Below are 12,161 nucleotides of genomic sequence, written 5' to 3' on the forward strand. Positions count from 1 at the left end.
TCATTAGTAATGAAAAATAATCGACTAGATAATCAGACTCAGCACAGATAGCCCTAGTAGCCCCCCCCCCCCCCCAAAAAAAGAGACCGTCTCGCAGATACGATTTGACTCTTCAACAATATGACTATGATTTAGGCTTGGATGAATAGAATGACAGTGTTTTACAAACCTGCATTTCTGCAAAGAAAAGCATAAATTACTCCTCAACTGGAACACGGTGTCTGGTACATCTGAAGCACAGAAGCGAGTAATGCATCACAAGATCAGACGGACTACTCATTACTTAAGTAACATATTAATGAGTTACATCGAACAAATATATCATGACATTTCCATCCACAGGTTCAATTCCACAACCCAGCATCATATTAGAACGCAGCCTTACTATTGGTCCTGGAAACGCTTTCTTTTCCACAGTCTTCATTTCAATTCCTTCCATGTATCAATAACGAGTGCACCGTTGAAAACAAAGCAAGCCAACAGTAACAAAATCGTCTAACCATGGTTACCATCTCAAAACAATCCCATAACAGAATCAAGATAATAGTATTGGATAATGACTACCGCAACTTAACATGTCGTCAACAAAACTAAAATGTCCTTTAATATCGAGAGTGGCTCGCCCTAGTGAGGAATCTAATCAAGGTCTTCATCGAGCCAGGTTAGCTGTCATAAGTTGCTGGAGTCCATTGCATTGAGTGAGATCAATGAAATGTCCGGCAGCAGACGATTCTCGCTCATGTCGTCTGCAAGTGCATCGACAATGTCGAGGAGGAGGTCGCGGTTGAGACGTCTGATTTGTGGTAGCCTAGCAACCTGGGAAGAAACAAAGACGGTGATTAAGGAGATTCAGAGTCATGAAGGAGGTTAGAATGCTTGGTTTGGATGCCTTGTAATCCTGGGTTGGATTTCTGGTCCCTCCAAGGTTCATATGCCTCTCATACTTCCAGTTCCAACTTGTCCAATAGTGAATCAGCAAATCTGTTGTTTTTAAACACATCGTTGATCTCACATTTTATTGATGCAGCTCATTCATATTGGTTCAATGCACTTTAGCACACAGTGGGAATGTGTGTATCAACCTACCTTTGAGAAGTGGTGGACGATGATGTTGAGAGCGTGTTTCTTCATATCAACAGCTTGGATGCGATCAGCTGCTTCCAGGATCTGAACCACGTTCTCAAATGATACGTTCATCTCCAGGTTGTGTTTGCAGTAGGCCTGTAATCGGTTGTTGGTGAAACCGTAGAAATACGGTGCAGAGAACAAGTAGAGGGAGTCCTCCGGAGGCATGGTCACATCTCCAAAATAGATGTACCGCAGAAGGCTGTCAAATGCTTGACTTGAAGGCACCATCTCACCAATAGCAATCTGCAATGGTCAAAGAGGTCAAGTTGATGTCAAAATGGCTTTTAAAGACTGTTATCTCATGCTTTATACCGAGCCGAGTCTCTCTAAAGGCAGTTTACAGAGACTGCCAATACTATACATGTATGCCTGGAGAGACTGTCTCACTTAGGGATATCAAGGAGCAACTCTTACTGAGCAAAAAACCTGTGAGATCAATTGGGCAGCCAGACTCTGGCAAACACCCTACTCTTTGTGGAATAATTCAAGTCAATTACCAGAGTCATGCGTAAGGCTGAGTGCAAATGATAGAACCAGAAGATTGCAGATAGCTCCACTGTCCAAAGCACTATTGATGACGACGCACTATTGACAAGAACAATCAACCTCAACCAGTACTGAACCAGGTCTCACCTGCACTGTGTTGTCCTCCGGCATGAATGATCTGAACATTGCTTCGAAGTAACTACATCTTCCTGCCAAGATGGCCATGTGTGCAGGAATCGGGTTGCCATCCAGCATCAAGGTGATGTCACAGAACTCGTGACCAATTCCCTTCAGGAACAACTCCAGGTCTTTCTCTAACGAGTTCACTGAAATAGAAATATCAGTACATCAATGACACTGGAAATGGTGATGATGAGCTTCAGGCAGAATATTCAGAAGGACTATGACCACTAGACATTTGACTAGACAATTCATTGCATACAAACAGCACACCATCTTGGGTTCGAACAGGACCTGGGAAAGTTTGATGCTGATGTACACACAGATGTACAGGGACATGTACACACAGATGTACACAGACATGTACACACTGTTGTAAACGAATAGACAGATGAGTCTTGACATCAAAGGAATCAGCTATCACAGGATGTGGTCACTGAGCCACAGCACTTTTGGTGTTGCTCTGCTTTGTTCATAATCACATGATAGGGGCAATATGACAAGCAGATGGCTGCAATTAACAAAAACACCAATAAAACTTATCCATACTTACTTGTGATGCAATCAATCTTTGGTTCTGGGAGTATCCGTACAGGGGGCAGCTGTTTGCGGCGGATCACCTCCACCATGAGTGTCTGTTCTAATGTCTCAAACTCTTTACTCATAACAATCTGATTGTAGTTGCTCTCTTTGACAATGAACTTCAGACAGTATTCCTGCAAAAAAAGAATGGATACGAAGCTTACATAACAAGCAGACCAGAGAATTCCATTGGAATTGTGATACAATAAGAATACTGCTCGAGGGTTTGATCTGAGTCACCAGGTGGCATCAATTGACAATTGAAAATTAACGGTTTTCATTGAAGATCTAATACACGATACGTACCTTGATGAAGTCCAGCTTCAGCCTAGCCGCATTCTGTAAAGCTATGAGTACATTCCGATGGCCGATACAAGCCTCTAAATACTGAACACAGAGTTGACCGAGCCTCGTCATGTGGAACTGAAAAGATCGAATCATGAGTTTGTGAGATGTGAGAGAGGGGCGACTCCAATCTTCAACAACTTTAGCCTCTTTTTGTTCCTGTGATCACTGGCTAGCATTAGCATCAATATCCCTATTCAATAACCCGAGTGAACATTGTAAGAGTTCCTCTGGAACGTAATAAGAGACAAATTGGGGACTGAGGCTTACCTGTAGGGCAAGTCTGTAGACATCCATCATGAGCAGAATCACACCGTTACTGTGAGGTTCCTGACCCACTTTCTGTACTGGGTGGATTCTGTCCGTGTAAATATACGATAGCACCATTTCAAACGCATCTGCCGTGGCATCGATCAGGTCAACTTGAAGCATATCTTTGGCAGGACCCACCATCTCTTCCTCTCCTTCTTCCTGGAATCAAGGGGATCAGAAATATCGGTGAACCACAAGGTCCAGAAAACTCTCCAACAGCTTGCTACTGTTAAGTAGCTGCACCAGGCTGTTTGGAGGTGTTTAAAGTGGAGTGCGGCAACATACTGGCTAATCTGACTTACAATCCAAAGACATCAGTTGGAACCCCAGTCTGGCCGTGACTTTGTCGTGCACCACACGAGTCCCAAGGAGCCTCTGTAAAAACCTATGATAGTGACAGTCGATGTAAAGCTGGTTGTCATTATGCTACAGAAAACCTTACCACTATCACTGCTATCGACATTGCTGTTGTCGACAAACAGGAGAGACATCTTACCAAGGGAACAGCGAGAGCCTGGCGAGCTTCTCTGATCTTGTTCCTCAGCCAAGATGACCGGGCCGCCACAAGGGCAATGTGAGCGGGCACTACCTCAGGAATCGGCCCAACCATAAAGTGAACGTCACAGAACTGCTTGCTTTCAAGGAGACGACCATAGTCCTCATGCAGGGTGCACTTAGGATAGCTGGAAAACTGAAAAGAGGAATCAGCTCAGTATGTGGGATTCGAAAAGATTTGAGGAGCAGAAGTACATTTCTAAGTCCCATCAGGGATTCTTCATTTGGCGCTCTTCACCCGGAAATGATCATATGCAGTAAATCTCCCTCATCTTGATTGAACAGTTGGTACAAGTAGTCAAGAGGGACACAATGAAATCAGTCATTACCTGGAAACGGAACATCTCTCCACTGCGCACGTTGTTATCGACCGTCCCGCCGAATATATACATAGCATCACCAACGACTGCAGCAGCATGAAGAAGACGGCCACTTGGCACGTGACTATCAGCTGATGGGCGAACAATGGACCAGGTCTGGGAATCCAAGTCATAGCAGTGAAGATCATTTGGTAAGGTCTGTCCTGTGGCTCCTCCAAACACATACAGATGTCTATCGTGAGAGACCATGGTGTGGCCGTACCTCTTCTCTGGTGGAGGGGGAGCACCACGCAAGATGTGCTCAGTCGAGATTCGGGTCCAGCTGAAAGTAGAAAGATAAACATTGTGACAACACTCAGTTGGTCAGCACCACACACAGAATCTAGCAATACAGTGATAAAGGGCATACTGGGGGGTTACTTGGTCACAATGCATCTATAATGGGTTTCTATTCTCTCTTTTGGGACAAACTTACAACTTAAGTTATTTGAATAATGAAATCAACAGCATACTGTAGGTGAACTTAACTTGAGGACTATCAAAATGCTGGGCTGATAACACTCAATGCTACTCACGTTTTCTCATTGAAGTCAAACTGGAATAGGTTGTTGGTGATTTTGGCCCCACTCTGCCCCGAGAACACAAACATACTGTCTCTTGCTACAGTCAGCGCAAAGTTACAACAAGTCGGAGGGATGTCACCTCGCTGGTTCACCTGGAAAGTCAAATGATAATCGTGTTGGAGCAACTGCCTTGAATAACAGATTAGGAAGGATAACAGACTCCTTTGACCTGAATATGATGAGGAGGAAGAGGAGGTGTGAGGGTTTTATGTTATGACTAGTAGTAGCACTTTGATCGAGCTTAGTGTGCACGATTCTTTTAATCGAGCATTTCAGGAGTTGGTGGAACTCATTAGTCCAACAGAAAGGTGGACACTATCACAGGTGGGCACAGATAAATGAATGAACAAAGATATGAATTGTAGACTGACCTCTTCCCAGTGTCTTGAACCCCCAATCAGTGAGATGGTCCACATGTCATTGAGCCGAGCATTGCCATCATAACCAGCAAATATCCACAGTTTGCCATCATACACAGCAGCACCATGTGCAGCTCTGGCCACTGGCCTCCTGATAAAGTAAACATCACGCCTTGTCAACAAGGTGATATGAACAACAGTTTTAAAAGGACAAGAATATGTCCACTCTTAAAGATGGGAGTATGTGAGAGAGTTCAGAAGTTGACATACTGGACATGCTTACTTGGAATAACTTCATTTGTTAATTGTCAGTGACTTATTCATTGAACAACATTTGTCACTATAACCTGGTGTCTTTACCATCCCACATCCCAGGATCTTTGCTTTTGTACGATCTACCGGTAGGCAACTGTTAACTAACCTTCCTTCAAATTTCCACTCAACCCATTGACCAGTGGCAAACTTGTACTCGAAAAGATCATTCTTGTTGGTCAGGTTGGAGTTGGAATGGATGTCACCAGTGTAACCACCTGAAAAAGTATCATCAGTCTATGCTCAAATCACCAGACTAATATTTCATTGGTCTCTTTCAGTCGAGATGTTGAATTCATGCTCTAGCATCCCACAACTTTTTGACTGCCACCACAACCCACATGATATTGAGTTATCCTTTTCAATATGATACACTAGAGAACTCCTTAAAAAGAAATGGCCGGGACAGGTACGAGTCTTAAAAGAATTGGACACAACTGAAATGGGGACATACTCACCGAAGACAAACATGCTGCCTTCATGAACAACTGCTGAATGGTGGTATCGAGGAGCTGGAGGGGTGCCTGTGGTAAATGCCCTGCACAAGGAATTAGAAGTATGAGTATCAATGGAGGAGACAACCTTTTTGCTCTCAACAGTTACCTTTCCAACAAATCAGAGCTAACACAATAGCTGCACAACAGAGTATTCAGATCAAGTCATGATTTCAAATCTTTTATCTACTTGAGACAGGTAGTCTGTGCTGCAGTCTTATGAAGAGCAACTGTTGCTGCCAGATTTCCATAACTTATCAATCTTTGGTGTACAAAACAGATTCTGTTTTCAGTCCGACTCACCTGCCCCATGATTTGTCCTTTACCCCAAACCTCAGTAGATCATTCAGCATGTTCTTCCTGTAATCAAAACAAGCCTCAGTTATCACAAAGTGATGGAAAAGATCCTGCCATGCCATTCCTGAACACAATTCACATCTTACAAGCTAGGTAACAAACGGAAAATGGACAGGGGTTTTCAAACTTAACTTACCCATTGTCACCACCAAAGACATAGATGGCATCCTTACATGCCACAACAGTGTGCTTGCTTCGTCTGAAATGTAATAATGACAGAAATGATTTTATCGCTCAACAAAATGTGTTGTATTTTTGGAAGGTTGTGCCCACTACCCTTCGTGCTGCATCGTTCTCAGACTCTGTGTTGGCCGTGACCTCATGCTCTTCTATTCTACACTTTCACAACGTGTAAGCTGTCATTGCTGACATCTTGACACTCCTAGATCCTAAGCAATGGCCCTACGACAAAACAAGTTACAATGTCATTTCAATACGACACTTACAGTGTTGGCCCGGAAGTGGCGACGATACACTATAGACAATGGGAGTCTGCTAAAATGTGGAATCAGAAATGATTGTGTGCTCACTTTGCCAGTTGGCAGATTCCACATTTTAGAAGTCTCCAATTGTCTAAAGCGTACCGCGCCGTCTCCACTTCCGAGCCAACTCTGTAAGTGTCGTATGTAGACAGGACTTGCCAGGGAATAGGGGCCTAGCCTAGGCCTACATCTCCTGTCACACACAACTCCACCATGACTTCTTTCGGGACCTCCCAAACAACCCAAAGACAGAACTGTGATGGCATTGCTCAAGGGCATTACTGTCTCTTAGACCTTCTCTACCTTTGATGGATGCTGAAAAGTGGCTACCATTATCTCCATAATTTACCTGGCGCCCACAAATTCATCACATTCTGGCATTCGCTTCCATCTGTGGACGGTTTCAAAAGGCCCGAAATCTAGGGTCAAACATTCGGCACTCTCAGGCCAGTTATGGTCAATATCTTGGCCAGGAGGTCTGGCTATCGCCATGCTCAGATATTATCTAAATTCGATGTTAAATAAGGTCTAAATGATGGTTTATATGAGATTTTTTACGAAATTTTCTGAAAATTTTCTAAACAGGGAACCATTTTGTTATTGTCTTCAGCGCCGCCAACTTTCGATTTGGAACTAATTTTCGTAAACAGACACACGTGTTTTTCTCCCGCGCGAAATTCAAGATGGCACCAGTTGCCATCAAATTTGTTGTTACCTTCACTTCTCAGGTGAATATCTCAGCTAATAGATGCATAAAAAGCAAACCGATTTCACAGAAATGTTGCTAGGATCCTGTACCACATTCCTGATATGGATCAATTGTATAAAATCCAATGATTTTCATCACTGAAGCATGTTTTTGACACTGACAGCTAACTCCCTAGCTATCTATCTGATCTTTTGTTATAGTTTTGACAGTTTGACAGCACCACTGCGTACGAAAAGGAGCTGTTGAGCTGGTGTGCGAGTCATCGTCGAGTGAGGATAAATTGATAATTCATTTCGATAAATGTCAGGCTTACCTGTCATAACTTCCTTCACCTTAGTACCACTAGATTTGATCTTATCTGTTATCAAAATTTTATTGTAGGACCTCAAGTACTCAGCGGAGACCCTCCTGACAAAAAATGAGGCCAAGTATTCCAAGTGGCTGTGCGCGCCAAAAGAAAGGTCTGGAGTCCTGGAAGGCGTGTTTCAACTTGAAAGGGCTTGTGTGATTTCTGGCATCGACATTGGTAAGTGAACGGTGTGAGGTGAATACCCAAAATACTCTTGATTTGTAAACTTTATGTTTGTACTGACAATAAAATTGCATGTTTCAGGCAATGCTGGGTCGGCCAACATTCAGTTCTTGGTTGGGAAGTCTTCATGGCCGATGTCCAAGGATTACGTGTGCCTTGTGCCTGTCACTACACTGATGAAACCAAGGGATATCCGTGATGGGTTGAACAAGCATGGGGTGAGGATGTTCAAGGAGGGTAAGTAGAATGTGTACCCTACTCAGGATAGGAAACCCTTTCTGAGGATTGATGTGGTGACTGCCCAAAATAGGACGAGGATTTTGCCAATTGTGGCAGTGTTTTTGCTATGTGTCCCCTCGACCATTCATCAAATCACAAACAACACCTGGGCCATGACAAAGCTGTCCCAAATGAAAGCTTTTTCGTCGAGCATTGTTAGGTTCTACGTGCAGCGTGTTATTCATGTGATGCTAGCCTTCAGATCTCACCGAGTTATTGCTTCTCTTTTCCAGCTGATTTCAATGAAGATGCTGCTAAGGAGAAGTGGGACCGCATCAAGGTCAGGTTAACGCAGCATCTTAAGAAAGACAAACCGTTTGGTCTGGCGATGATGCGGATAAAGGCTGAAGATGAAGAGATGGACACATTGAAAAAGGTGAGTAAAATTGTCTATAGGTCTGTTGTTGACTTGCTGTATATGCTAGGAATGTTACTGTGAAAGACAGAGATTGGGACACAGGCTTTCATCAGTTGACAGTTTTGGCCTTGACTACCCATCGTTGACTGATTGATAGGGACAACTTCCTCACCAATGCCGTCATCAACCAGGAGTGATGAAATAATTAGATTTTGTTCTCCTTCAGACTCCACAAGCTGTGAAACAATCCACTGAAGAAAGAAGACAGTACAACATCACAGCCAAGAACAACCGATTTGCCAGCCCCTCGTGGAAGTCTGCCTCGGATTTTCAGAGACACTTTATGAAGGACATGGCAGAGCCAGAGAGGTGATTATGATTATGATTATGAGATTTGTCTTTGTGAGCTATACAAGTAACAGCAATGTCTTTTGGTGGATTTTCACTTCTTGACCGTCATCTTTAGCCCCCTTTGTTTGTTAACACCTTCAGCGCCGAACCTACGTGGCCCAAATCCCCCTCCCCTTTGAGCTGGTTATCGGAGTCTCATGGACTTCATGAGAGAACTACGCCATCGCCATCTTCAGGGCAAGGCAGGAACTGAAAAGACAAGAGGTCTTTCCAGTTCCTGCCTTGCCCTGAAGATGGCGATGGCGTAGTTCTTTCATGAAGTCCATGAGACTCCGATAACCAGCCCAAAGAGGGGGGATTTGGGCCACACGTAGATCTACGTGGTTCGGCGCTGAAAGTGTTAACATTTGCAAACTCATCTTGGATTCTATTCACGCCACAGTATTGTATTTCTTACAGAAACATTGATGCGGAGACTGTACTGAAGGGTAAACTCCTTGACCTTGCGGGAACCGCAGAAAATGGCACGAACCATGAAGACTCATTGTCTCGCACTGCTAAGATTGTCATGGCGGCAAATGGGCTGACGACGCCAAAATATGTGAAAAGTCCGATTGTGAGTCAAAGTGGGAGTAGCAAGAAAAAAAGACCTCCAAGTGTAAGTTGGGGATGTTTTCAATAACCACCCCTTGAGACTTAACTTCAGTACGTTGTATCGTTACTATCAGATTGTACACCTTTGGCTAAGCTTCAAGTGGAGATGCTTCTCTTTCAATGACTATCGGGACCCTTATTTCTCTTGCACAGAACCGCAGTGTGTGAAATAAGTGTCAGAGTAACTATTCTAAAGTATTGTTGGTGTTGCCTTATAGTAATACTTTCAATTCTTTTGTAGTTTGCAGAAGAGGTAACTGCATTCATAAAAAAAATCGACCCATCTAGTCTTGATGTTGAGAACCTCACTTTGGCAGGTAAGATTCCGTCTTTCTATGTGTTGCATTGAGTCTCTTAACTTCTTACTCGGGCTCTCTTTTGTAGTAATCTGGGTTCTAGTAACCCAACATTGCGTCACACCTTAAGTTGGACAAGTTGTGCACACAGAACATACTAAGAACTTGTTTTTGTTACTTCATTCCATCGACTCAACACAGCATGTGTAACTTGCTTAACACAGTCTATCATCTCGATCAAGGCATAAAGACCTCTGGTGCCATGTGTGTGATACATGTATCATTGCAATGAGGTGTGTTGGAGTGTTCAACCCTTAACATCACGACGGAAAAACCAACGCCTCATCCTTTTTTACGAAATAATAAATAAATACTAACAAACCTTCCTCCCCGCATGCCCATACCCACACCTCGGTTATTATACGTCGACAGACGGCCAAACGAGTAATTGAAGAAGAAGAAGATTTATTAACAATGATCCTTTCGAGTGTAAGTGTCAACATTTATTCAAATCAATGTTATTTTTTTCAGATTTACGCCACAAACTTGAGAAGTTGAAATGTCGGAAGCTTTCAAAGGAAGAGAAGAAGTATTTCTTCGAAAAGATTCAGGAATATTTGGAAAGTGTGTTCAGTGGAGAAGAGAAAGGGGAAACGTGTAAAACACCTGCTAAACAATCAAGAGTTATGAACTGTGATACTCCCAAGATAACTCCTGGTCTGTTTACTGTCACTAAAACAACACCAAAGTCAACGCCGACTATTCCTAAAACTCTACAAACTACTCCTTCTGTGAAAAGGACTCAAAAGAATTCTCCTACTGTGTCAAAGTCTCTTTTTGATAAGCGACATTCGGTTGGTACAACAGTTTATTTTGGTGGTAAATCGTTTCCAATTTCTCCACCATCGCAGGATGTAAGGAGCCCACAACAGTCACATAGAAACATTGTGAATGACCTATTTCCTACTGCTGGTTCACCGTCGTATCAGGCGGCATTGAGGAGGCAGGAACAGTCATATGAGGACAATGGGCATAAACAAGACCCTACTGCTGGTTCACTTGAGTTCCTGTCACACGTAAGGAGACAGGAGTCGTCAAGTCAAACTGCTTCGAAAACTCCCCAAAGTAATACCAAACCCAGGAGGAAAAGGAAAGCAGCACCTGTTACACCTGATACAAATGATGTCTGGTTGACAGCTACACCTGGAGAAGTATCGCAAGTGGTGAATATATCCGATGAGGAGGAGGAATGTACAAGGAATTCAGTCCCGAGACGGAGAGCAGTGTCGACTGCTAAACATCGCAAGATGCCAGAAGTCATTGATTTGACACCCAAAAGTTCCAAAGCGAAGGCAGTAGCAAAGAAGCGTAAGGTGTTACCCAGCACGTTGACGTCTCCAAGGGTGGCACCAGGTGTCAAGAGAAATACCGTCATGAACAATCCAAGGTAATACTGGTTCTGAGATTGTATACCTGTAACTTGAGGGAAACAAACTAAGGCGTTGGTGTCTTGTGATGGTCTGAAGCACAAAGTGGATGCTAGTTCTCATGAGCCATCTCGAAGCTGCAAAGTCTTTGTTCAATCAGTAATTTCGATTGGACGCACATCCTATGTTGAAAAGTACATTGTTCATTCATCTTTCAGCATGTACGAGAGTCAAGAACAGCCAGAGAACCAGTCACCACCAGCCAGGCAACCATCACCAGTTAGAACACAGTCGTTTGATACAGATCCATCTATCATTGAATGTCCTCTTTGTAAAGGTAAGCGAACTTGTTCATACAATTGGGGACATCATGCCCTCACCATGATGGCACGGTTGGGGAAGTCTCTTATTAATGACTAAAGTACAGTAATCACTGAGGACGCCATGCACTTTGCACAAGACTACCTCTGACATTTCATCTTGACTTATAAAGCTGTGAAGTCACCACACCACATAACTACCTTCACAAGTTTTCATTAGCAGATTCTTCTTCCTGTCTTATTTCAGATTCCTTCCCATTTAACCAAATAGAGTTACATGCCGCAGTCTGTGAGAGCTCTGGCTACGCATGTCCCAATACAAGTAGCTCATCTTTGACGGATCACGATGTCTTGACAGTGGATGGTGTTGCCTGCCCGATCTGCCAGCAGCCGTTTCCGGTCCTTGAGATAGAGGCTCATGCTGATCATTGTGCATGGACTGCTTACTCATAGGCTTGTTATGTACATGGACTTTATGATAGTAGTAATCTTCTAATCCAGCATTGTACATGAGGCGGTTGTCTACATCAATCATACAATAACAATACAACAGGAATAGGCATGTACATTAATGGGTTTATGGCGTATTGATATAAATAAATAATTGATAACTTGATAAGTGCATTCTGTTTGTTCATGGTCGCGTTGGGTGAAATCACATGATAGGATGTCATCAAAGAACCTCTTCGAGCTGATCCTT

General features: G+C 43.3%; 2 protein-coding genes across 3 annotated transcripts; one reads left to right on the top strand and one right to left on the bottom strand.

The window, feature by feature from the left end:
- Positions 1-73: 73 nt before the first annotated feature.
- Positions 74-7,121, bottom strand: LOC135483402 (leucine-zipper-like transcriptional regulator 1). 2 transcript variants are annotated; one of them, XM_064764274.1, is made up of 15 exons: positions 6,885-7,121; positions 6,190-6,252; positions 6,000-6,056; positions 5,661-5,740; positions 5,312-5,420; positions 4,903-5,041; positions 4,484-4,623; positions 3,918-4,230; positions 3,530-3,724; positions 2,992-3,192; positions 2,683-2,799; positions 2,348-2,510; positions 1,762-1,940; positions 1,087-1,371; positions 74-816 (listed from the first exon to the last, which is right to left on the bottom strand). In XM_064764274.1, the coding sequence occupies exons 1-15, from the start codon at positions 7,025-7,027 to the stop codon at positions 670-672; spliced, it is 2,331 nt and encodes a 776-aa protein (XP_064620344.1). In that variant the 5' UTR covers positions 7,028-7,121; the 3' UTR covers positions 74-669. The 2 variants fall into 2 exon arrangements, with proteins under 2 accessions (XP_064620344.1, XP_064620345.1); XM_064764275.1 differs by lacking the exon at positions 6,885-7,121 and having other exon boundaries at positions 6,000-6,052; positions 6,186-6,255.
- A 97-nt stretch (positions 7,122-7,218) lies between these two features.
- Positions 7,219-12,037, top strand: LOC135483062 (uncharacterized). The gene is made up of 10 exons (XM_064763571.1): positions 7,219-7,263; positions 7,626-7,770; positions 7,858-8,013; positions 8,289-8,431; positions 8,640-8,782; positions 9,224-9,422; positions 9,660-9,735; positions 10,246-11,161; positions 11,360-11,478; positions 11,709-12,037. Exons 1-10 carry the CDS (start codon positions 7,219-7,221, stop codon positions 11,912-11,914), a joined length of 2,148 nt encoding a protein of 715 aa, XP_064619641.1. The 3' UTR covers positions 11,915-12,037.
- The last annotated feature ends 124 nt before the right edge of the window (positions 12,038-12,161 follow it).

Source organism: Lineus longissimus, chromosome 2 (genome assembly GCF_910592395.1).
Source record: "Lineus longissimus chromosome 2, tnLinLong1.2, whole genome shotgun sequence".
Taxonomy (NCBI): Eukaryota; Metazoa; Nemertea; class Pilidiophora; order Heteronemertea; family Lineidae; genus Lineus; species Lineus longissimus.